At 47.8% G+C, this 27,063-nt stretch overlaps 1 protein-coding gene across 1 annotated transcript in view; it reads right to left on the reverse strand.

The window, feature by feature from the left end:
• Positions 1 to 3,089: 3,089 nt before the first annotated feature.
• KCNK10 (potassium two pore domain channel subfamily K member 10) overlaps positions 3,090 to 27,063 on the reverse strand; it is a 161,119-nt gene continuing 137,145 nt past the window's right edge. The window contains exons 5-7 of the mRNA XM_015097221.4: positions 17,449 to 17,635; positions 11,737 to 11,879; positions 3,090 to 9,713 (exon numbers count right to left, since the gene is read on the reverse strand). Coding sequence (XP_014952707.2) covers positions 9,093 to 9,713; positions 11,737 to 11,879; positions 17,449 to 17,635 — 951 coding nt within the window. The 3' untranslated portion in view covers positions 3,090 to 9,092. The remainder of the gene's footprint in view (positions 9,714 to 11,736; positions 11,880 to 17,448; positions 17,636 to 27,063) is intronic.

Raw genomic sequence — 27,063 nt, forward strand, 5'->3', positions numbered from 1 at the left:
CTTGGATTTGATATTTATTCAACAAACACCTTTCGATCTTTGACCGTGTTCCAGGCTCTGTGACAGGCCCATGAAAACAAGAAGGTAAGGAGATCTCTGTCGAGGGGCTCCCAGTGTGGGGAAGAGAGACAGTTACCCAAACGGAGAGGCTGCTGCTACCATGGGATCAACAGAGAGCCGTGTCGTCCAGCCCCGGAGAGGCAAGGAGCTTTCTGTTTAATAAAGAAGTGATCCCCACAGCACAGTGGCCAAGAAATTGAGTGTCCATGAGACTTCTGGGATTCGCAGGGCTAACTGGAAGGAATTTGAGGAGCTGGAGCCCACAGGGCAGCAAGCCCAGCCCACAGGAATATTGTTGTACGGCTGTTGCCATGATCCATTCCTGTGAGGCCAGGCAGAAAGCCCTTTTCAATAAAATCATAGCTAGCTACTTTGGGGTTCTCTAAGAAATGCAAGCTCATTTGCTAGCATTTTGGAAAGTTCTTAGTCTTCAATGAAGGTTTCTTGTTACCTTGCCTGTGTTCCCTAAGTGACCGCGTGTGTGCATGCGTGCTAAGTCGATTCAGCTGTGTCTGTCTCTGTGCGACGCTATGAACTGTAGCCTGCCGGGCTCCTCTGTGGAATTCTCCAGACAAGAGCACCGGAGTGGATTGCCATGCCCTCCTCCAGGGGATCTTCCCTGTCCAGGGATTGAACATCTCTCATGTCTCCTCCATTGGCAGGCAGGTTCTTTACCCCTAGCTCTACCTGGGAAACCCCTCTCTAAGTGACTAAGGCTACTCAATTCTAAGTGCTATGCCCTCACGAGAGAACGTGGGCAAATGATGTCTTAGTAGTATTCTGGGAAATAGTTCTAACCTTGTGGATACCATGAGAGAATCTCAGGGATGTAAGAAGGTCATTGGAGTTGAGAACTGTGGGTCTTGAGTACAGTCTTACAGTGAATTCTGAAAATGTACCTGGCTCAAGAGGAAAGGCATTCTATGACTGATGACAGTATCTGCCCTGGACAAAGGTGTAAGGAGTGTGGCCCATTTGTCATGTTTGACATCCCCACAAAAATAATATTTCCTAAGGTCATATACATTCAAACTATCAGTAATATTAAGAATGGTTTTAAAATAAATATTCCCTTATCTGTACCTCTAAATGAGAGCTTTCCATCAAAGTTGTCATCTTTAGAGTCTAGTTACTTTAACTATCACTGTGATCAAAATTTCAGAGCTCCCTGTAAACACCAAACACAGAAATTCTTTATTATTAGTATGAGGCAAACTTGAGTTTGACCAAGAGGATACTCAGGAATTGGATAGTCTTGGGTTCCAAATGACTTTGAATTCACAAAAAATTAAATCTCCCTTGAAGGATACAAATGTGCTGTCAAGAAGGGCACTAAAATCATTCCACCATTAATGTATCTATATTGTCTATCAGGCACAGTGCTCAGTCCTGAGAAGAGAAATGAGAGGCTGAGTTGTTGCACCGAGGAGCTTATCTCCTGCATCGACAGACTAGGCAACCAGCCGCTGAACCGTAGAGCTGTATAGCAGCTGCTCGAGCTGAGGGAAGCCCGCTGTGTAGAATGCAGCTAGCTCACAGTCGGGAGGGGACGAGGGAGGGGAGGTTCCCCACACAGGCCGCTCTTCAGCTCAATACTGAAAGACATGAGGGGGCCAGGTGGTCGTGGGATGGAGGAGGTGGCTCCTAAGGCAGGGAGGCCTCCCAAAAGGGACAGCACATGCAGAGACCTGGAGATAGCAGAAGAAATCATGGACCACCAGCAGAGCCGGCGAGAAATCCAAAGTGGTGGCGGCCGAGGTTGGTGTGCGATGAGGCAGAAATCCACATGGGGCCTGACCAAGACTAGGGCTGTGGGGTTTTTATCCCGAAGGCCAAGGAGATCCACGGGCCAATTTGCATTTTGGAAAAGTCACTTTGAATTCCTGCCATGTGCCATGCACTCTACCGCCATGCATGCAAGTGAACCCAATAAAAATAGGAACCAGATCTGTCCCTGGCCAGCCCACAACCAGTAGTCGCACTGGGTTAGCCTGGGCGAATTCTTGGCTTCGGCTAAGAATGGAAGTCACTTGGCCTTGCTCGGTCCTGCAGCCAGAAACTCACCCTTGACCTCACGGCACACCTCTCTCACAAACAGGGTGGGCGAGACAGTGCAGACAAATCAGAAAGAACCACAACCCCTTTACTAGACGAGTGCGCAGAGCACACGCTCCATGCAGCTGTGTGATCTGGTGAAAGAGACTCGGGCTTGGAGCTGATTGACTAGGGTTGGAAGTTTCTCATCATCTCTGAGCCTCAAAGTCTTCATGGACAAAATGAAGAAACCCAACTTTAGAAGACCCAGTGGCATGTTTGCAAACTGCCTAGCAGAGTACATCATACGTTACCAGGTACCTTCCCTCGTAGCTCAGTCAGTAACAGTCTGCCTGCAATGCAGGAGACCTGGGTTTGATTCCAGGGTTGGGAAGACCCCCTGGAGAAGGAAATGGCAACCCACTCCAGTGTTCTTGCCTGAAGAATCCCATGGACGAGGAGCCTACGATCTGTGGGGTCGCAAGAGTAGGACATGACTTAGCAACTGAACTACTGCTACTACTAAGCTGGTGCTCAAAAGTGGTGGGCATTTTATCTCTACCCATTTTGACAAGCCCATGGTTAGTGAACACAAAGTTAAGTGCAAAACCAAATACAGCTTGAAATCTGGATACCCAAGCAGTTGTCCATTTCATATGGGCAGACATGGCACAATGCCCAAATTCAGTGTCTTACCTAGAAATGGTGACATGCTGTCCAGTCCCCAGCAACGTGCAATCAGGATCAGATAAAAACAAGAAAGTGAAAGCGAATATGCAGTAACCATACTGGGTCAAGTTTCCTCCTCTTGGGTTGCTGTGGGCTCCCCCACCTGCCAGACAGTTAAGTTTGCACTGGCTCTCTGCTGATGAACGCCAGCCAGGCCAGAAGCCTAGCTCCGGATGACCTGTGGTCCTTAGCATACCTCCCAACCCAGTCTCGATAAACCACGTTTGGCCCCACAAATAAAGGAAAACAGGAGAGACTTTGTATTAGATCTTCCAGAAGGTCTTTGTTGCAATTTTCTCCATTGTTTAAAAATAAAAAATAAAAACAAAAAAACTTACATCACCAAAGACAGTAGCAGCACAGCTTATTGAAATGTTACAAGCAAAGTTGCTTTTGTACTTTTCCTAATAAGAACATTACGAAATTCCCTCCTCCCCCCACCCTGCTTTTTTTCTGTAAAATGCCTTTTTTTTTTTTTTAAAGCACCATGAAATCCTACAGAGAGAGAAATAGGTGAAACACCTCCACACATGGGTTTATCATTGTCACGGGGTCCCCTGCCTATGACGCTGCGGTAGGTAAGAAGTCGGAGGCTGGCGTGGTGGTGGCTTTTTGCATAACGCTTCTAGGCACCGCAGCTGCGCGTTTCACTTCAAGCTCGGCGCCCTGGTAGCAGAGGGAACGCTTCGCCTTGTCCCAGATAGCACGGGACTGCCGTGCAGATGGGGTGGAAGTGCTCGCAAGGAGTTTTGTCGCCTTTTTGGGGGGAAAGGGGGGTTTGTAATGCATACGGAAGTATTTGAGATTTTTCACTTAAGAACCGAGAAGAGAAAGTTTCCAGAACTCCTAGGCACCTGTGAAATAAATCGCTTTCGGTAAAGTCAGAGACACCCCTTATTTCTCCTCCGCACCACGGCACTGACGTCACGTGACCCGGGGACCGCTGGGTTTGGGTGGGAGGTGGACTGCGGGCTCGGGGGTAAAGTAAGCACGCAGCAGCGGGTTCCTCGCCCAGCGACGGAGGACGGGACTTTATTTACAGCCCTGGAGTTGGCATGCTACTCCAGAGTTTCCATAGGCAGCGTTCACAGCATCCACAAAGCCAAGTCAAAAATCACCTTTGTTTCCGAGAGCTGCCATTTTTATTTTTAAGGCCATTTACTAGCTACCTCTTACACTCTGCGGCCAGAAGCTCCCTCTGCTCCTGCTGTTACTGCCTTTGCACACAACTGCACGGGAACCTCGAGGAGGGATCACCCCTTAAAACCTAGGGGGGATGTAGGAAGCACAGACACGAGATGCAGTACTGGCTTTTAAAAAAAATTTTAAGAGAGTCTGCATGTCTGTTTGCTTTCACGGTTTGGACACCGCCGTACGCATTGGAATGGTCTACATTCTCACCCAATATAGTGGGCAAAAACCTGCCCTACCCAAATTCCGGCCACATTCTCACTAACCCCCGAAGCTAAGCGTCCAAATACACGAGCAGCATCGACTCAGCCAAGAAGCACCATCTCAGAGGGAGGGAAGGGGTGGTTTGCTAACACCTAGCCCAACTAGAACTTTCAGCATGGAACCATCCCCAAAGAACCCAAAGCAGCCATTGCCTCTGTACGTGTTCTGTGTGTCTGTGTGTGTAGGGATCTGAGTAAGAAACAACCTGTTTATAGTGTAAGAATTCATAAGTAACCAAATGAAACCCCTACTGCAATTGACTGCAGACCGTAATAGCTTAAAATTCTTTAGTCTAAACACCGTGCAAAAAATGCCCATATGGGATGAGCCACCGCCTCCCCCCCAGACACAGGTGATAGTGTGAGGTAAGGTGACAATGAGCCACACAGGGCAGGACCCTCATTTGGACACCAGGCTCCCAAATATATCTGGTCTCCATCCATCACCCAGGAAACAAATCCCAAGGGGCAAGAGACTAAGCACTTATCTTGCCTAAAGGAGGCGGGGCCCATTCATCGGCATTTACACATTGGGCTAGTGAAGTTCTTAGCGTGCTTAACTCATGGACCGCTTAGCGTTCGGTCAGAGCACTGCAGAACTAAGAGGGACCTTCAAGATTGACTCTCAGGTTCCACTCCCTTGATGTGCTGATGAGGGAACAGAAATGCAGGCACAGGGTCTGAGAGGCCCAAGGTCACGGGCCGGGTCAGGGAAGCACAGACAGTCCCAGTCACCTCAGCTGCAGGTCAGAACAGCCCTACCTACACACACATAAGGCCTTGTCCCAAAGCAGTAAAGTCCTAGGGTCGCCACCGGGTTCCAACTGGGCACCGAGCTGAAGTCTCTCCAAATTGTCCTTTGGTTCTCACCAGTAAAAACTCCCAGATCCGCTGTGGAGTAAACATTCAACACCCAGTTACCAAGAGAAACAACGGACACTGCCCACCAAAGCCACTGTCCCTGTGGTCTATCCATGCACAAAATCAAAACATTTTCTCCAGGTTTATGGTGGGGTGGGAAGTGCGGGCAGGGAAGGGGCTGTTCTGATGTGTGTATAGAATGTGTAGCAAGTTTGCCTTATCCATGTGAATTCCCGTGTTACTGGACCCCAGTTTTAAAAGGTAGCTTTCAAACAACTCCAAAACAATTGGCCTCCTCTTCCCAAATCTCAGCTTGTATACATGAAGTGGAGCCCAACCCCTGGATGCCCTCCCAAGCCTCTCCTCTGGAGAGTAGTTGCATGTGTGCGTACAGGCTAAGTCGATTCAGTCACCTCTTGACTCTTTGTGACCCTAGGCACTGTAGCCCATGAAATTCTCCAGGCAAGAATGCTGGAGTGGGTTGCCATGCCCTCCTCCAGGGGATCTTCCCAACCCAGGGATGGAACCTGCATCTCTTGTGTCTCCTGCACTGACAGGTGGGTTCTTTACTACTGGTGCCACCTGGGAAGCCTGGAGGGTAGGCTATAGCTTGTCAGACACTGTGCCCACACGTCTAATGGATCATCTCTTCTTTGATTGTATTCGTCAGGGCCTCAGTCCCATCTGTACTTGGGGAACTCCCGGGCAAGGGCTATTCTCGCTCCCTCTGTGTGACTGGGACCTGACTCTTCTGGCCGTGGGTCTGGGCTTCCCAGGGGTTCAGTGGTAAAAAGAATCAGCGCAACTGTCTACACACACATATACCAACATCTGGTACATGGTAGAGTGTGGTTCCATCTGGTAGAGTGTGCAGCTTAGAGTTTTGAACTGTTTTATTCCACCTGTATGCCGAGTTCCTCCAGGACAAGCAAGGAAAGTGCAAAAAGGTGCTTTCAAAGGGCATTTTTAACAGTACAGAAAGGGTGCCAGGAGGCACATTCCCAAAACCAAAACCGAAGCGATGTGCAATGATCATCTGTAAGGACAACGTGTTAGGCCATGTTCACAAAGACCTCATCCCATCTGGGCAGTAAAGAGCTTCCCCCTACCTCTGTATGCCACATCCAGGAAACTAGAAAGACACACACGCACGCGTGCACACAGACACACACACACAAGGCGCGCGGCACGGACACTGCAGCAAAGTCAGAAGCAGACTGTGGTCAGACAGGCTCTGGTCACTAGCTCTGCCGCCTTCCTGTTGTGTGCTCTTAGCTAAGTTACTCACTTGGCTTCCCTGAGCCTCTGTGTCATCACGTGTATAATGGGTTTGCAAACACTTCCCGCAGAGCGTTGCTGGGGCAGTTCAGTGAGCCCAAGCCCCTGAAGTGCCACATCTATGACAGGGAAGCCTCTTGGCCAGCTCTGCCTGTAGAGTCTAGAATTTTAACCCACTATTATAGAGAAAGTACCGAGTAACAGAGGATAGAAACCCAAATGAATGAGATCCCTGGACAGTTCAATCAGGAAGCTTTCAACTTGTCAGAATAAGAAAGTCCCAGTTCCCCGTGCTGTGCTGTGCTTTAGTCAGACTCTCTGTGACGCCATGGACTATAGCCCACCAGGCTCCTCTCTCCATGGGATTCTCCAGGCAAGAATACTGGAGTGGGTTGCCAGGCCCTCCTCCAGGGGATCTTCCCAACCCAGGGATCGAACCCAGGTCTCCCGCAATGCAAGCGGATTCTTTACTGTCTGAGCCACCAAGGAAGCCCAGTTAACCTACCAATTCCTTAGCACACTCTTTGTCAGACTGGAATGACTCCCGTAGTAAGAACCAAGGCCTACACCCCTGCATATACGTCATTGCCCAAGCATCTATCTGTTACTCTGTGGACACAGGATATCACCCGTGAGCCACAGCCCTGTGGCAGCACTAACCCAAACATACCTTGGACAGGGCAGGGGGCACTAATCAGACTTGATTCTTATTTGGCTCCTTCCCAAAAGCAATGCCAGTGCTTTAATCAGAGCTTACAATGACGGGGGTGGCACACGGGGGCTGCCTGTGCTCTAGACAAACGAGAGCTGTGCATTTGGGGGAAACAGCAGCAAAAAGTCTGCCACGGTAGAAACAGTCAAGGACGCGGTGGCCATCATTTTTCCCTGGAAGTCAGAAAAGCGTTAGATGGTTTCTGGAAGTCTCTGCTAGTCCTGTGACCTTTTGACAAATCCACCCTGCCTGTTAGCTATGTGACATCCCCAAACAGTGGTACTGAGCCCAGGAGGCCCATAAGCAGCAACTTTCGGGTGTTGCCAGGTCCAAACACTGAAGTATGTGGCACAAATAGCTAGGTTTGAACCAGGATAATGGCCAGCCAACTCTGAAAAAGGCCGAGGCACATGTGGGATGCTTGGCGTGGTACGTACTCTTTCCTTGCTGCTAAAAATCCACTTAGAGTCTTCCTCCCCAAACCTATGACCCGTCAGACCCCCACTTTCCTTCACCTGGTGTTCTAACCTCATGAAAAAGAAAATCATAATTATCACCACATGTTGGTTACTGTTCTCCTAGAAACAATCAATCACAGTAGCATTGTAACTTTAGTGGCTAGCAGGTACAAGAAATGATCAAGGAAAAGGAGCGATGCTTTCAGAATAAAGGAACACCCAAACATAAAAGTGAAGTCTTTCAAATACTTCTTTTAAGTATTATTTTTTTAAAAAAATGGCAGTAATGGCACTTAAGCTGCAAGCAATGAAAACAATTCAATCTTCTCGTACAAGGGTTGGTTTGAGGGAGTCCTTTTCCTTTTGTTTGCAAATAGCAGGATAGGACCTGGTGTCACTGTGTCTACCCTAAGACACCCAAAGGGACGAGAAGCCCTGAGAAGGAACGATGCCATGGTCCTCCTTGGTATGTCTCAGACATGCAGGACATCTATGTTTACAAACATTTAGGATCAGCTAGACAGGACAGTAAGCCACTGGCATCATGCAAGGCAATAGTTTTGGTATTTTTCCCCCTTTTATCAAAACCAATTGTAACAGAAGTTCCACTAGAAAAGTGAACATGAACATTTCAAAACCAGTTTGTTTTCACCATTGCACCCTTTCGGTGCCTTTTCAGCGCACCGTGCACTGAGGTTTGGTTTTTGCCTGTCATCACGCAGCGGCTGAGGTTGAGTGTTCACCAATGCTTGCGAGTTGGATTGGACCTGTGAAAAAGACAAAATTCAGCAGGCTTCTGTCATTGGTTAAGGTGATATCCACAGTGTGATGTGACTTTTTTTTCTCTTGTAATGAGGAAAGCAATTGCACCTTTTGATACGTGTGCTCTCATCTGCTTCCAACAAATTCTAGGTGCTCTTGGGTCCCAGGGACATTCATCTGGAGCTTAGAAAAGACTAGGGATGCACTGAACGGTTTTGTCTCAAAATCGGAGCTCAGAGCAACATTCCAGCATGTCCACTCTGACCCCAAGTGACAAGGACCAGTCCACCTCCCAGTCCAGGCCCCTTGTGCATGCGTGCACACATTACTGACAGTGGGTTCAGGAAACAACTTCCTTTAAAAGACACACCTGTTCCTTTCAGACGGCTGGTCTACAGAATAGCTGCCCTTTCGCGCCCTTCGGAGCGGGTCGGCGCTGCCCAGGGCGACCGCATCCATTGTCGGCATATGCCCTGGACCTCGGCGGCCATGACCTCCCTCTCCCGCGAAGGCGCCCTGGGTGTCCCGCGGCTGTGATCAAAAGCCAAGTCCTTGTTCTTTTGATTCCCTTTTGGCAGAGCGAGCTTGCTTTCTCGGTCGTTTATGGCACAGTGAAGTATCTTCTTCGACGCTATGTAATTTCGGACTAACGAGAAGTCTTAAGGCACGTGTCTCAGGGTGAATATATTTAAAAACAAACAAACGAAAGACAAGGCTGGGTCACGTCCACTGCGTCCTCCCCGCTTAGTTTCTGGCTTCGAGCAGCGCGCTGCTGTCACGCTCCGCGTCTTTGGCGTCGGCGGGTCCCACGCTGTCCCCCGCGCCGGCCGGCGGCTGGGCACAGTCGGTGAGCACAGCGGTGCTGGAGTGGCCCGAGCTGCACCCCTTGTCCGTGTCCTCCTCCTTCTTCTCCTCGTCCAGGGAGTAGTGGCGGAGGGTCCTGTAGAACCTGTGCACGTCCTCGGGCAGGGCCTTCCGGAGGTCCCGGTTCTTCCTCTTGGTGAGCCTGGAGGCGGAGCCCAGCTTGTTGACGATGTTGTCCTCGGAGGCGCCCTGCCCGCGCTTCTGCAGCGGCTCGGACGCCTGCAGCCGCAGGTTGTTGGGCCGGTGGTCGATGCTCTCCTGGGACGAGGCCTTGCAGCGGCCCGCGTCGAGCGCGGCGAACACCGAGCGCTTCTCGGGCGAGAGCATGTCGAGCGAGTGCGCCCGCTGGTCCAGGCCCAGGCGCCGGCGCTCCATGCTGCGGATGGTGGCGGCGCGCTGCAGCTTGTCATGGATCTCCACGCTCAGCCGCCGCCGCGTCTCCCGGAACTCGGCCGTCACGTTAGCCTTCCACTCGGCCGCGTGCGCCTTGATCTCGCCCACCTGGCGGAGAGACGGGGCGACGACCGGGCGCTGAGACACTGCCCCCCGCCCCACGCCCCGCGCCCAGGCGCCCGCCACTGGCCCCCCATCGCCGCCACCCCCGTCGCTGCCATCCCCCCGCGCCCGGGCACCCGCCTCCGCCCGCCCCCGCCCCCCACTGCACCCCCCTCCATCGCTACCACCGCCCCATCCCCCCACCCCCAACGCCCCCACCCCCCAACGCCCCCACCCCCCATCGCACCCATTCCCCAATCGCCACGACCTTCCACTGCCACCAGCCCCCCATCGCCACCACCCTCCCGTGCCCGCAGCCCTCGGGGGTCCTCGAGGGAAGGAGGCCCAGAGGCGGCGGCTTTGCGTCCGCCCCGCCAAGGGAAGGAGAGGCTACTTCCACCCTCGCCCTTCCCGCTCAGGACTAAGGTGCCTCCGAGAGGCGCACGTGCTGGGCAACCCGACCGCCGCCGGACACCTGGATTCGGGGACGGACCTGACTTAGCGTCTGTTGGGTTCACCCTTCCGTGGTCCGGCGTCATTCCTGCTGCATAACTCGGAGGCAGTCTTGTCTAGCTCAGAGCTTTTCCTGTTACGTGAGGTAGCCGGGCACCTAGCTCGGCCCTGGGCACAAAGCAGTATCCAGCGGGTCCTCTGCCCTGCCCTGTCCCTCCAAGACCTCTGTCTGGGTTAGAGTGCTCCACCCGTCCCCATTAGCCTGAAAATGGCCTAGTGCTAAAAAGGAAAGTCCTGTGTCGCCCCATATCTAGGCAGTGTTGTCTATGACCTTGTGCTGTCTGGCTTGCGCTGGTTTAAGACCACTCCCCCACCCCCACGCAGGGTACCTGATAACCAAGTTTCCATGTTCAGGGTGCAGGGAGGGGACATCTTCTGCCAAAGCCCACAGAACGTGTGCTTTCTCAGAGCAAAGTCTTGCATGAGGATCAAGACCAACTCTCTAGGCTTTATTGCAGCAGGACTGTTAGTATAAGACTCGACTGAGCGACTGACCTGAACTGAACATGCTTTCCTATGCAGAGGAGTAACTCGGATTTTTGCGCTGAGAAATGTCAATATTTATGTTGTTGAGTGTTCTCTTTTGTTATGGCTGATTTTCAGCAGGTCAGTTAGCTCTCTGGGGAGTCAGACTGGAGACTGCTTCTGCAAGCCAGGAAAATTAAACCTCTGCCCCAAGGAATGGTGTGGGAGATGGCGCCATCTAAGGCGGCTCTCCCAGGACACTCCGCTGGGAATGTCTGCACCCTGGGCAGGGAACGGTCGCCCTTAAACAGGCTGTCCCTCTGTTTCTTTAGGTTTTATCTCCTTTCCTTTCTTTACTGCTTTTCTTCTCTTTACCCTTCTTCTTTCTTATCTCTTTTCCTCTCTTTCCAGAAGAACTACATGGACATTCTTTTTTTTTTTTTTTTTAATCACAAAATCTACATTTGCTCCCTAGCCATTCCTTTTCTTGCCTGTGTGTAGGCTTCCATGCACATTGCTTTGAGGAAGGAAGGGCCGTTGTGTGTGTGCTGCTGGCCGAAGACGTATATTTGTTTCTACAGATCTGACAACCCAGAGGGGACATGAGTGAAAGGGAGCCCGTGAGTTCACCCCCCACGGCCGGCCACAGTTCAATAACTTCAGTCTCATATGGAATTGAGGAAAATGCACACGTTTGCTGATTGGGGGCAATTGCACACCTCCCCCAACTGCAGTCTACCTATGCTGACTATGTCTGGGTATTTTTTTTTTCACTTCCTTTTTTAAAAATAAGTTGCTGTTTACTAGTTTTTCCAGGAGCTGTGGGCTGGTGAGTCACCAGATTTTTCTCACCTGCTAAAAAAGAATCCAGAAATAACTGCTATCCCATTTAACGTGGCGTTTAAAACCATTCAAGGATTCAAAACAAGGATGTCTAGGAGGCCTCCACTTAGTAGGAGATAGTCTAGTCCATAGAAGAGAGACAGGTAATTCTTGAGACGAGAATGTTCCTGACCTCGGGAACTTTCAGAGAATCTGGAAGGAATCCTACCTCCTCTTTTGTCTTTTTAGATAAAACGCGTAGCCAATCTCCGATCATGCTGAGGACAGCGGCAAAGTAGGCGAGGCCAACGAGGATCCAGAACCACACCAGGGGCTTGTACCACTCCCGGTAATTGATGCCGGCGTTTCCCCCTGAAAACAAGCGCTACTTTAACCAGGATCTGGCAAACGGTCGTCGCAGACCAAACGCATCCCAGTCCGTGTAGCAGAGATGCGGTCGCATCACCATCCGACACTCAGCTGTCGGCCTGCTGTAGACGCGATGTGGCAAGGGTGGGAGGGCAAGGAAAAGTCGAGTCTCTTCCCCAAAAGAGCCTGACCTGTGGCTTCACTTATTTTGAATCTTGACCAATAATCTCAATACATCATGTGCTGCGATTAGTTGCTCAATCTTGTTCGACTCTGCGACCCCGTGGACTGTAGCCCGCCAGGCTCCTCTGTCCATGGGATTCTCCTGGCGAGAATACTGGAGTGGGTAGCCTATCCCTTCTCCAGAGGATTTTCCCAACCCAGGAATCGAACTGGGGTCTCCTGCCTTGCAGGCGGATTCTTTACTAGCTGAGCTACCAGGGAAGCCCTTAACACACAATACATAATAACAAAAAATATGTCAGTGACCAGCCTGATCCATCCAGTTTAAACTTGAGCTTGACAATGAATGGCTTGAATTAGAGGACAACAGAGCAGGCCCAGTTTCAAGTTTTGTGTTTTTTTTTTTTTTAATTTTCTTATTGGGGTGTAGTTGATTTTGTCAAGTTTTTCTTAAACTGCCTTAAATTTAATAAAAAATAAAAGACCGTTAAATAATCTCAAATGGTTTGGAACTCTTGGCACCATTTCCTCCTTAAGCACACGTGCATTTACCAAGACAGAAGTAGGTGTGTGGAAGTAAAGTCAGACTTGATGGTATCCCTGAGACTGAGACCCAGGCAATAGTGATTTAAGGCTGAGCAAATGATGGTGTTTACATAATGCTGATCCATAGGGTCAATTAGACCGAGTCAATTAGAATCACTGTGTGAGAATAAAAAGGGACCTTCAAGGCCAGCTAGTTCAATCCCTTTATTTTACAAATAGGGATTATAGTAAAAAATCCATCAAACCAAATTGACTAGTTGCCTGACTGCATTGACTGGCTGGCTGTTCCATTGAAAAGACCAGTCGTTTATTCCAAGTAAATAGCCTATTTATTCTAGACCTTCTGCAAGCCTGCCCAAGGTAGCCAAGCAACAGAGAGATTCTAAGCCCAGCCCCCTCTCATAAAGTGAAGACACTTCATGAAATACCTGTCTGTGAGATGTCATTTTCCAATGAAGCCGGCTTGTGGCCATTTCTAAGAAAATCGACATTAGCCATGGATTGGTAATTACTGTGCCAAATGGTGAATGGTCACTGGACTTTCCCGCTGGGTTGTGGTGGTAACCTCACGTAGCACCTTTGAGTCTGCACTGAGCTCTTATGGTATCAGTAATACCTCCCACAGGCGGCTGGGCAGGCTCTGTGGCTTGTGGTACTTCTCAGTTTGCAACAGAGCCCACAAGGTCTCCATAGATACCGCCACTTCTGAAAATTAGAATTCCAAACCTTGCTAGAGGGCTCTGTGGTAAACCCCACTTGGTTTGGTTTAACTGCCTTGCTTTTCCCTTTCAGGCAATTCTTGCCCTCTCCCTAGCTTTCTCTAGGATACTGTTGGACTTTCTGCAACATGAAGTGAGTCTTGAGGTTCATTTCATCTCTGCACTAGGCAGGAGAACTCTGCCACTTTTTCCTGGGAGCTCTCGGAAAGTAAATATTTACCAACCAATCACCATCGTCCACAAAAGATTGTCACTAGGGCGCGCTAGCAAACAAGGCAGGAAACACCTTCTGCCTGTTGGTTTATGAGCTGCTGGCCTGGAATTCAAGTGCTGTCAGTCAGGGTTGCAAAATGCTTGTTGGGTTGTTAGACTGTCCTAAAGTGAGTCAGCTACAAAATAAACCAGCACTTAATCCTGCGTGGTGATTGATGTTCTGATTCTGTTTCCAAGCTGATGCCTTGTCAAATCACAGCAACCATCAGCTCTTGTTAATGTATCTTTTTAAAAGATGGACAGCCTTCCCTCTCGCTCTGAGAGTATTGCCAAAAAGGCTTTGAAACACTTCCAGGGTTCCAAGGCAGCAGTGCTTCAGACTGGTCTCTGTAAGCTATGGAAATGGCAGCTTAGAAGGGCCTGGTCCAATTGCGGTCAGCACCATGAATTATAACAGACCCAAGTCTGCAGAGACTACGGGGCAAAGGAAATATGGTTCTGTAATCAGAGGTAGGTGAGGCAATTAAAACAGTACTACGCAGCTCAATATTCTGTGATAACCTGAATGGGAAAAGAATAGATGCATATATGTGTATGACTGAATCGCTTTGCTGTACACCGGACACTAACACAACATTGTCAATCAACTATATTTCAATAGAAATTTTAAAAAGTTTTTTTAAAAAGAAAGGTACTCTGCAGGAGACATATTTACATGTACAGTGGTTACTGTTATCAAAACCCACAGGAAAGCATGTCCATTTCCTCTGACCCAATTACAACCAAAATAGACTTTTAAACTTTCTAACAGTTCTTTGTATTTATCTATACACTTGGCCATTAGATTCATTACAATCTTCCATCGCTAAAGATCACTAAAAAACAAAAGAACAAAGCCATGCTATGTCTGTGGCTGTGGAGGTCACAGCCTTTCCAGGTAAGTAAACATCAGGCCAAGTGCCAGTGTGTGCTAAGTGCTCACGGCCCATCGTGGCTCATAAGGATAAATAATAAACTTATATCATAAGCAGTTTTATGAATCTCCTGTTCCCCAGGCTGTGCTATTTGTGACCCAGATCAACAGACTGAACGGAGCAACCGATTAGAGAGCAGGGTTTGCCCCACGTGTCCTCCAGAAGACAGTCCTCTGGACAGGCCAGAGTTAGCACAGAGGACTCTCTGCAGTTACGGCAGAGTGCAGACGATACTTTAGGGAACTTAAAGATGTCAGTGAAATATCTCCAAACTGCAGCTGGGATTGGAACCTCAGTGAGTTTCGCCACAGAGCAGCTATGGATGATGCTAAGGAATTGACCGGATGGTCGCTCTTGGTACTGTCCTCCTGTCTGTGCGCTGTCTGTCCAGAGATTCAGGCCTCTCCTCAAGTGGCACCAAGTGACTTCCTGCCCAAGCTGGGGAGCTGCTCAGCAGTTGAGCATTGAGGACAAGCCAAGACGGGAGGGGCCCCAGGCCTTGGGCTCTGTGTAAGCAATTCTCAGTCACTTTGACTTGGCGAGTTCTTAGTCCTTAAGACAGTCAAAAGGAAGAAAACATTAAAACTGCTGTTTCTACAAAGGCAACTTCGGCCTTCACCTTCCTAGCTGGAATAGCTGCAAAACTGCTCTTTCGGTTGCCTGTTTCCTTAGAATTACCATGGAGACAGCAACCTTCAACATCCTTTCCAGAATTTACCCTTTCTCCAGATTCCAGAAGAGGGGATCCCTGGCCTCTTTAAATATATAAAGTTACGACAGAGTTACTGGGTCAGAGTGTTCACTTCTGGGAGTAGAAACTGAGCATTTGTCTGACCACCCAGAACTAATCCATCTGGAAAGAGATCGGTGGCCTCCTTCTATCCCTACCTTCCCACCACCCTGGGAGAGCGAAACAGGTAAAACGTCAGGTTTCATTTCAGTTTCTAAGCTCCCTGTCCCTAGAAGAATTTGATGGTGATTTCTTTTTCTTCCTTAAGCACGGTTCATTGGCATTTATTTTGACAATGAAGGCTGTTGTGTCTATCTAGATTCATGCAGGATCCATTATAATATTAAATTCCCTTGGGGCAGTTTCCAACTCCAGGTGGTCACCTGGGTCTTTAGTCCTGCATCCGGACATGCCTGGAGCAACTTTTCCAGGGATGGTGACTCTGCCCTCAGCATCAGGAAGCTTCATCTGCAGGTCCCTGCAGGCTAAACTCAACGCTTATCTCTCCAGAGCTTCATTTTTGCCACTTGCTAATATAGCCTTTATTAGTTGATGCAAGGAGCCTTAATACAATTCAGAAGCCTGAAATCCAATGAGAAATTCATTTCAGTCGATGCCGGGAGCCAGCACGAGGAGTCCCACCTGTGGCAAAGGTCATGAGGTTAAGGGGTCCGACAGGCAAAGGCGAGTCCGGCCTTAAGGGAGCCTCTCTGGAATTTCTCGAGCATCTAACCCCGAAACCAGAGTCTGCCTGCCATACTGCATTATGCTTGTCACTTATGCTTCTGACATTAACAGGGGCTCTCCCCCACCACCTTCCTCTTTTAGAATTAACTTAGAGCTCCAGTTAATAAGTCTCCTGGGCATAAAACTAATGTCTCGGGTTAAATCCCTCTGATAGCTTTCTAACTTACCTGACCAGTCTGTCTGGATTTTTACAACTACGCATGTGAATTGTTTATGGCTCCCAACCTCGAGAGGCACGAAGATTAAAGCATCTTAAAGATATAGAGCCTTTTCTAAAAAGCTAAAAATTATATTGGTGATGGGTTTCACTGTTGAGTCAATGACTGCTGCCAGGCCTCCATATTCTTTATCTTTTAGGCACCTGAAGGATATTAATCAATGTAATTGGATATAGGAAAAGGAATATAGTAGTTTTGATGTTAGCAACACAAGACTTTTGAGTTAATGAACTTTCTCTTTGTTATAAATCACTGTATTCCTCTTTCTTTGTTATAAATAGTTGTGTCCTTGTTATGTAAGAATGTAACTTTATTTGGTGCTTTCTGAAAGTGGCACCAGACTTTGGAAAGAACAACACTTGTAAGGCAAATGAGTTTTCTGGTTGACAGACCCTTATCAGAAAAGGGTCGTAAAATGCTAGTAGGCCTCCTGGCCAGAAGATGATGTAAATCACCTAAGACTTGTGGATACAGCTAGGGATGCAGGGAGAAAGTCTAGTCTCAATAAGAGTCAGGGCTGCTGACACTGCATGATTTTGTATTATCCATTGATCTCTATGTATAACCAAAAGTATAAAAGCTTTTCTAGACAATAAAGGATGGGCCAGTTCCTGGAAAGACTGGTTCCCCCGTGTCTTCTTTTCTTTCTTACTCTATTTTCTGGCTGATTCCCATCTGGGGCATAGAGGCTCGCCATGTCTACTTATTTGCCTGGGCTTCTAAGACCCACATGAGAGGGAGCCCAAGGCAGGGCACCCTCCGCTATTCAAGTGGGCGCCTGGGGCCCTACGTAGACGGTTTAAGTCCCTTGTCTCTGGGCTTTATTGGCTTCCTATGTACACCAAGGAATACAGCCTCTTTCTCTCCTCTATTCTCTTAACTGCAAACTCTTTCCTTATCTCTCTCTAAATCTATAAATCTCTCTCACCACACCGTCCCCACTTCAAATTACCCTGGATCCACTGGGGCTGAATCCCGGCAAGTCATAATTCATACGATGATGAAGATAGCCTGCCTCCTGAGTCGGGGAGGAGAGAGAGTGGCTTCCTCCCCAGGCAGCAGCCGGCTGCTGTTCCCCCCACAGGGGACTGCAGGTTTGGAGCAAGCCTGTGCCCAGCAGCAGTGATGCTGAGCCTTTCCCACTTGTTCCTCCATCTTTCCCCGTGGTTTGGAAAAGCACTGACCACAGTAAATGCTTTCCCCACCAGGGCCCCGGTGACTGGGATATTCCAGAGTGCTTACCTGCCACAAAATCACCAAAGCCCACCGTGGTGAGGGTGACCACCACAAAGTAAATGGACTCCAGGGCCGTCCACCCCTCGATGTATTTGAAGATGACAGCAGGGATTGTTACAAACACGACACAGCCAGCCAAGATGAACAGGATGGTTGAGATGACCCGGATCTTGGTCTGACTCACTTGCTTTTTCTAAAGAAGAGCAAAGGAGAAAGAAAGACAGGGAAGTCAGCTCCATCACCCTGGATTCGGAAGACAAGAGGTAGAGAGAGAGGAAAAAAAAAATGTCAGTGGCTTTGGACCTTTCTTTGTTTGTGGGCAGCTTGGGGAGCATCTGATGAAAGCTGTGGACCCTCTCCTAGAAAAATGTGCAGACCACAGTTTTCAGCTAGTCTCAGTGGTCCTTGGGCAAGAGAACCCTTGAATGTCCTTTGCGTGGTTCCCTGACTACAACCCAAATGCTGACTTCCTAACCCCCTCACTGGTGTAAACGAGACTGCTTCCCAAGAAGGCCATTTTTGCCGCCATTTCTCACGTGGCTTCACTGACCCTCTGCAGGAGGCACAGGTTTGGGGGTTCCTTCCACAGTGGTGGTGATGGATTTGCACCTGGCTTCCCTCGAGTCAAAGGGCACATGCTGAAAAAAATGGCTCCTGAGACAGACCAGAAGGTTAGGATGAAAAGAAAAACACAGCTGACCTGACCCCACCCTCGGTTGGGACAGGACTCCAACCATCTGCCTGGGTGCTTCTTCACCTTCCCGTGCCCCTCGCCGAGATGGTACATTTATATCTTTTAAAACACATGTGTTTGAGTCAGTGCTGTGCTCGTCATGTTTGCTGGCTGTATAAGCATCAGGGGACAGGGCAGGAGTCCACGTTGAATGGCAGGCTCAGTGTCTACAATGAATAACAGAAGCTCCATCTCAAGTCAGCTTCTGAAGGATTCAGTAGCTAAGAGGTGAAGAGGCACCTAGACTGGGAATGACCCTGATATTGGGGTGAAGAAGTCATACCTATGGGGCACCAGAGGCAGACTGGAGGCACTGGTGTCCCCTTGAATGACACTCAAGACAACGTTGGCATCGCCTCCGAACTGAACAGTCTGTTAAGGTCTTCTCAAAGCTCCCAGTTTGCCATTGGAGACTGTCATCAGGGGACCCTGGCACCATTACTCGACCAAAAACTCAACGTCTCACAAATGTCTGTTTAACACCAGAGTGCCTGGACATTTGTACACTGCCTGGATTGAATCCCAGCAAAGCACACATTCAGGGAATCAATATGGAAATCTCTACCATGGGATCTATTAATATTTTCTAGTCATCGCTTTCCAGTGAATTAGAAGGAAGAGCAGGTCCAGAGTACAGAGTACATTTGGCATTCAGACACCGCATTTTATGGACACAAAAGGAGCTTGCATAAGATGCTGCTAATCAGGCAGAGCTGAGAGGAGAATGCAGCTGTGATTAGCTCTCAGTCCAGCGCGCAGGGATGGAAACCGCTTTTCAAATTACTCAACAGTTCACCAGTTCAGAGTCGCCAGAGCACTCCTCTAAGGAAAGAAACCGGACTAACCTCCGTGAAGAACAGGCCACCCTGTTTCCCCTTTGAGGAAGGAAGGCTGAGAATAAAACCTCATCACTGGGTGATCCTGTCACCATCCTGGAAATCCTAACCGTTCCTCACGGCAGGGACACCCCAGACAGGTTTTCCAGGCCAAGAGAGATTCTCCTATGACCAACCACACAGCTCAGACAGGAAATGACCGTGTTCTCCAGACAGGAAGGTTGGTTATGACCCTCTTTCTCTTCCTCCCACTCCCCTCTTCCTTCCTGACTTACGGAGACAAACCTCAGAACCACCTTTTCTCTGGGAAACGCAAAGGGACATGAGAGCTGGGAAAGGGTGGTGGGAGGCTGCTGTCCTCTGCAATCGAGACTCACAAGCACCAGTCCCACCTGCAGAGAGCCCTGAGTCCCGGGTGTGTTCAATATGGTGGAACTGTGGGCAGGTAAGTGACAAAGAAGAGCTATAGTGGAAAATATTTATCTTCATAGATCTCAGTCTGCACTGAGATCAGTATAAGCGAAATGAAAGTGTTAGTCACCAAGTGGTGTCTGACTCTTTGTGACCCCATGGACTGTAGCCCCTCAGGCTCCTCTGTCCATGGGATTCTCCAGGCAAGAATCCTGGAGTGGGTTGCCATGCCCTCCTCCAGGGGATCTTCTTGACTCAGGGATCGAATGTGGGTCTCCCACATTGTAGGCAGATTCTTTGACCATCTGAGCCATCAGGAAAGCTAGTCCCTAAATATTCATAGGAAAAGCTAAAGAAATACAATCCTTCATAAAAAGGAGTCAAGTTCTCTGACTTGTAAGAGAGTACTCAGGATACACAGTGGGAACAGGAAGAGATAAACTGATCCATGCTGTTATATAGTTCCCATCTCCTCAGAAGAGCCATCAAAACAAAGATAATTTATTGGTATTTTTGCATATGAAAATACACACGTTTCCCCACAAATGAAAGTACTGTGACAAGACAAACTACCTGAGAACCACAAAGAATGTTTTACCCATTTCATGCATTTCCATATTAGATCTTGTAGAACTTGGAGGGGGAGTTAAGACCCCTCTGAGAATCCAGGAACTTCGTTATTATTATTATTAGCCTACTTTTGTCTGTAAACACGGACAAAAGCCAAAGCCCAAAAGGAAATTTTTATCATAGATCATTAAGTTAATCTAATTGCTGGCAACGGAACATCATTTTCCCCCTCAATAAATCGTCCTCTTCAAATGCATAATGAAATTAAAGCGAATTAAATGTTTGCAAGACACTTGTTAAGTCAGAAATTCGGATGTGAACGCAAGTGCAATCCAAATGAGGCTGAGGCTGGCAGAGGAGAGTGGCAAGTGCGTGGGAAGCTGGAGCCATTCCCAGGCTCCAGGAGGTGGGCAAAAGAGATGATGGCACTGGGCAGCATTTGTTTGGTAGCAAAGGGAGGTGTGCAACAGAGGCTAGAGCGTGGCGTCTTCATGGCGTTATCTGTCAGAGAGTTTATCTGCAAGTTAGCATTTCACCACTGCTCACTGCCCAAGCCAACCAGCGTGTCCCTGGACCACTTCCCCCAGACATCCTAGGGTGATGCTCAGCAAATCCCCGGAGGCTTAATTCATCAGGGTATTTTAGGGACTTACAAAATCAAGTGTCTTGCGTGTGTGTGTAGGTGTATGAAATTGTGTGTACCCATACTTCACTATAAAAGGAAGAGGTATGGGCGTAAGGTTTTGATAGTATCTGTTATTCTGGAGACCCACATTTATGCTGTCCTCTAGACACTTAAAACAGTTGCCTTAACTGAACATTTTCAACTGCAGCTTCCACGATGGAACCACAAATGCGTCATCCAGAGATCTTTGGGTTTCTCATCCCCCCTAGCTCTGCACCCATTCACCACTACTGTAAAATGGTGCGTAAGAAGTTGGAGTCTTGGGGCAGCTTGCCTGACACACTCCATCCCCACTGCTAAGTGACTGAGCGACCTTGGGCAAGTTTCTCAACTTCTCTGGGCATCAGTTTCTTCCTCTAAAAATGGAGATAAGAGAGTCCGCCTCACAGGAGTGTTTGGAAGATTAAATAAGTGTGTGAAAGCTCAGCTCAGTGCCCGCTAAATGCTTGATGACTGTTACCGATCTTGTCTGATGGAAAAGTTCGAGTCTTTCCTTAGATGTGGGCAGTCCCACATTGAACGCTGCCCTCTGCTATGGAGGAACATTCCCTCACATCTGGCTTTAAGATAATCTCTGTCTAGCTTCGGGTGGTCACTGCTGGGTTTCCCTTCCGGGACACGTTGTCTCGTATGATGACCTCCTTTTTCAATAAGAAACAAGTCCTCATTTTCTCTTGGTTCTTCTGTGCTGACCCAGGATTGAGCCCTCAGACAGTCTCAGCTCACAATCTTGGAAGCTTTTCTGTTTTCCTTTCAGTTAGTTTCTCCCGCCGCCCCTCCAGCTTTTTTCATCATCCTTCTGAAACTGACAAGAATTGCAGATAATGTTTGGGGTGTCAGGGACCAGCTGCAGAGAGTCTCTAAAAGGCACCGCCCTTGTGTTCCTTGCCCCTCCCAACTCCCCTGCCACTTAGAGAGTCAAGCTGTGTTTCCACGGTGGGGTTGCTAGGCAAAAATCCCGTTGCTTATTTACCAGTAAGCAGAGCAGTTACCAGAAAGCTTTGTGAGAGCCCAGATCTGACTGAGTTAATGTGTTCCTAGGCTAACAAAACTGTTATTTGGGAAGAGATGGTTTGATATAATATTTGGGCAGAAGTGATAGAATACTTGGATGTATCTGTCCAAATCTTGTTTTCTCACTTTGTGGATTAGATGATGTGGTCTCTCTTTCTCCATATGCAAATGACATTATGCACAACTATTTCCCGCATCCCGCTGGCTGGCGCTAAGCGTAGGAATTTTTGAGGAACTCAAACCCCACCTCCTGTAGAGTTCTTTCAGTTGTCAAAATTATGTGCAATTATTCCAAAAAGCAAAATAAGCTTCACACACAGGAGACAGGGGAGCCAGTTCTCAGAGCGCTCCTTTGAGAGAGGATATACATACTAGCAATTCTGACAGCGTTTACCTGCTTCAGACCTCAGAGGGCGAAGCCACACACCCAGTTCCCATTAAGCACGGTGCCCTACCATGCTTGCTTATTTCCACAATCTCATTTTGGAGAACAAGTATATTTCCATTCACCTGTGGGCTATTTCTTTATTTTTTTACCCCTCTCTAACATCTACTCTTTTTTTTTTCGCTTTTATGCGATTTCTTACAATTCTGAGATTAGTGATCCAGATTGTTCTGACTGAGAACCTTTATTTGCTGTGATTTTTAGCCAGGGACATTGGAGATTTCACTGAATAATAAAGATACTGCAATAAAAATCTCAGGACGGGAGCTAGACGTGCAGCGCTCTAGTTTATGGTTCAGGTTTGTTTTGCTGAAATGCAAACACATCGCCATGGTAATACGCTTGAGCTGAAAATGATCTCTCCAAATGGGAAGATAATAGAAGCTGCCTCACAAAAGAGCCGACTTTGTTTTCTGATATTATTATGTTTTCCACAAAGACTCCTTTTCTAAAAGTCCAGTTCTAACTAACGGTTTCACCATCACAACAAATAACCATGCAATTGTATAAACTATGAGGAGAGCTTTTAAACACCATTTGCCTATAATCTCCATGGCAGAGATAGTATACACACACATTAGTGAGACTCGTGCAGTAAAATCTCCATGGAGCCTCCTGAAAATGTCCCATGCAAAAGCAGGAGAGTATCTACACACACACACACACACACACACACACAAAGTGGATACAGATTACACAAATGGATAGTATCTAACCCCCCAAAAGGTTGTATCTAGCATCTGCCTCTGAGCCACACCGCAGCGTCCAACAGATTTTTGGTCAGTTCAGTGCTTTGCTGGTATCACCAGGCAAAGTTTTAGAAAAGGCTTCTGGTATATGCAATTAAATGGTTTTTATCACTGTTTCAGACCTGGATTTTATCACTGTTTCACTGGATTTTATCACTGTTCTTATCACTGAGTCCCAGGTGCACCTGGGATGGAGACAAAATCCAGAAATAATAAAAAAAATTCTCAGCAGCTCCACTCCAGGATCACTTTAATTAAAACCTTTGAAAGTTTTCTTTTCAAAAATTCTGTGGCTTTTCACATTTGAAGAAAATACTCTATTGGAACACAAGATTTTGCACTCAAAACTCAACCAGGTAATTCATTCAGCACATAATTATTAACAACCTTTTACATATCAAAGGTTGTTCTAATTACAAGGGATATAGCAGTTAAAAAGAGAGAGAGAAAGAAGTTCCCTTCCCCGTGCACACAAAGTCTAGCTGGCTGGGGCAGGCTGGGAACATCTGAGTCTTTGGCTGAAGTCTTTATGGCGATGTCCATGGTGCCCAGCCCTGGTCTCACCATTGAAGGAAAAGTTTTTACCTAATGACATCCCAGTGATTAAAAACATCACCTTGTAGAGAAGAAAGGACTATTCTTGTAGCTATTGCAAGTGAAATACAAATAATTATGGCTGATTTGCATTGTCGTATGCCAAAACCAAACACAACATTGTAAAAATTTAAATAAAAAAGAAGCAACAAGCAAAGACATTTAAAAGAACTATATCAGCAATCACTTCAAGCCAGATTTTATTGGAACCCACTAAGCTATAGGTCAAACTCCAGCACATTTACTCTAGCATAGCATGTCGCTCCCTTCTCGGCAGGAGGAGAAGGGGATGACAGAGGATGAGACGGGTGGATGGCATCACTGACTCGACAGACATGAGTTTGAGCAAGCTCAGGAAGATAGTGAAGGACAGGGAAGACTGGCCTGCTGCAGTCCATGGGGTCACAAAGAGTCAGACACGACTGAGCAACTGAAAAACAACAGGAGCTTTGATACCAAATCAAAAGCAAAACTTTGTACAAGTTGTGATTTGTCTTAAGTTCAAGGAAAATCAGTAGGGTTCATCTAAGTTTGGGGAAGAAAATCACAGATATGCAGCAGGTTGACGGTTGCTTGCAAATGATTCAGCGTCTGTAAAACCTTACACATTATCTAAATAATAAATCCTAAAATTTAAAAAAAAAAAAACAGTGTACCTATAATAGAAGATCTATGGATCTTTGTTAGCTAAGCCCTCAGAAGCTATGTCCTAGAAATCAGAACAAGTAAGTGATCACACCAGTGCAGATGTAACCCTGGCTGAAGAGAGGTCCTCCTCTTTAGTTGAGGTATGATAGGCAGGGCCATGGGAAGGAGAGGACAGGGCCACTTCCTGATGAGCCGCGCCAACAGCATAACCGCCGGCAATCCCGACAGACGCCACACCCAGCTGCTCACCTAGCCAGCTTCTGAATTTGCTTTACCCAGATATCAGCAGCAAAACAAACAATGTTCCCACCCCACAATGCCCTCTCCACCATCACGCGCACAAGCAGACAATAATAATGCTGTGGAAACAAGGCTACAGACAGCTGAAAGGTGGATGCGCTCTTCTCTTGCTAACAAGGGTTCAAGGTCACAGTGCATCGGCCAAGCAGGCCACAGCAGTCAAGACAGGAGAGCACCCGAATAGAATAAATGTGCCTTCCCGTCCCTGATGCTTCTGCCCTTGTTCACGGGGCTCCACGTGCTGTAACACACGTGACCCCTCTCTAGCCTCTCACTCTGACAGAGGACCTGAGAACCCAGCGTCTTCCTCTCTTCTTCCTTTTGGGAAACAGCTGCCCTCAAGGCACACCCACTTGTGCTCTCCTGTCTAATGCTCAGATTGTATGAAGAAGCCCTTTTACCCTCAGACATAAGCCAAATTCTCCAGTATTGAGCGGACGTAACAGCACTGGATTTCAACCTGTTATCTGGTTCGCCTTATTTCTCAGTTGGCTCATACCTTGGGTGGAAAAAAGGGGATGCCCTTTACTTGCTTCTTTCAAAGACCCCAATCATCTCAAGTCTCCCTCCTCCAGTGCCCCTGGCCCCATGTGTTGGTTTATTTGTTTTAATTTTGGTGATAGCTGGCCACCTCATGCGAAGAGCTGACTCACTGGAAAAGACTCTGATGCTGGGAGGGATTGGGGGCAGGAGGAGAAGGGGACGACAGAGGATGAGATGGCTGGATGGCATCACCGACTCAATGGACGTGAGTCTGAGTGAACTCTGGGAGTTGGTGATGGACAGGGAGGCCTGGCGTGCTGCGATTCATGGGGTCACAAAGAGTCAGACACGACTGAGCGACTGAACTGAACTGAACTGATAAGGCAGAGAAAGAGGTCAGACCATGTAGTATGCAGCAAATTCTTTTCAATGGAAGGTGAATTCCCTACTTTAGATTGTGGCCCCTCACCAGGAAGGAACACATGTAGCAAAAAAGGAAAAGAAGGAGATTACTGTGAGCCTTTTGCTAAGAATGCTTTCCTGAAAGGAGATAAGGAATTGGGAAAGACCAGTCCTGGCTGGAGCTGTCAAGAAGAGACAAGAACCTCGCCCAGGGACTGGGGTGGGGGGCAGGTTTGGTGAGGGGGGAGCTGGGATCAGTGGTCAGAAGGCAGCCGCCTAGCACAGTAGGTCAGCCCAGTGGTCCTGTGCCCCACTGTGGCTCATGAAGGAGCTCTTCAGTCTTTCTCGCCTTTTCTGGCGTCTCTCAGCCATGTCACTGTTGCCTGGAACCAGCATCCAAGGGCATCTAAAGGGGATGGGAGAGAAGAAAGCCTTCGAATGCCCCCACCTTGGGTGTGTGTAGCCCAGGGAGAAGGCATTTGTGAGCTTCCTGAAATAACTGTCTACATGTCCAGGAATCAAGATAAGCAACAAGCAAGCATGTGTTTTCTGTGGCCTCGTTTATCTTACCTGTTGGAAGATTTGAAGAAAGCCCCCAAGATTAACCAGATTTAGGTTAACACCTTAAAAAGCACCTGAGTATTGTTGCGTCAATAAATGTAAAAATTCCTGGGTTTTATCGGGCAAGTAGTGAGCAATCCCCTTCTCAATAGTTACACTCTTTCTTTCCTTCTTTCTTTTTAGACACTTTCTAATGGAATCTCGTAGGAATGCCCACCCATATGAATCTACAAAAATAATGAAACAAGCATTAAAAAATCATATAAGGGAAAGATGTGTGAATGAGAAAGGAGGCAATGAGAAGCAAGAAAAATTAAGAAAGTCTTTGAGAAGGATGAGCATAGCAGAGAAAATGACTTAGGGGTTTAGAAAGCAAGACGGAATAATGGTTTTAGGGATCTAGAATCTTCTTGGAGGTATAAGAAGGCTTTCAGCTGGGTTTGTACCTCTCTGTTTGAGAGACAGAAAGAAAACAGAGGAGAGAGAGATGCTTGATCTTTCTAGTTAGACTGAGAACAGAGAAGTTTAAATAAGAATGGAACACAGTTTCATAGAAAGTCACACAGAAATAAATCTTAAACTGGGAAGCCCTGCACTGAGGGAATTTGACAGAAGCATCCAGAGCTGAGAATTTGTCTTTAACAGAATATTTCTCAAGCTGTGAATGAAGTCGAATCCTATAACTTTTCTATTCTTTCATTCAATAAATATTTATCAGGCACTACTCTTCCATCTGTTATAGAGATAAATCTACAGGTGAGTAAAACAGAACGGCCACCAGCCTCACAGACCTAGTGGAGCCAAGACAAGCATTAAACAATCACAGAAGCAAACAGATCATCACAGCTTGAGAGAAGCGAACAGCACTCACCAAACCACAGCATGGAGACCAGGTGATGCTATGTGCCTGTCCCGTCCTCCCACATACACAGCCCGAGATCACCCAAGGGGGCAGTACGAGGGGAAGGGATAGGTAGGGAGCTCGGGATCGACATGTACACACTGCTTTATTTAAAATGGATAACCAGTGAGGACCTACTGCACAGCACAGGGAACTCTGCTCGATGTTATATGGCAGCCTGGACGGGAGGGGAGATTGGGGAAGAATGGTTACATGCATATATATGGCTGAGTCTCTTTGCTGTCTACTGGAAACTATCACATTGTTAATCGGCTATACTTCAATATAA

The sequence above is a fragment of the Ovis aries genome, chromosome 7, assembly GCF_016772045.2.
Source record: "Ovis aries strain OAR_USU_Benz2616 breed Rambouillet chromosome 7, ARS-UI_Ramb_v3.0, whole genome shotgun sequence".
Lineage (NCBI taxonomy): Eukaryota > Metazoa > Chordata > Mammalia > Artiodactyla > Bovidae > Ovis > Ovis aries.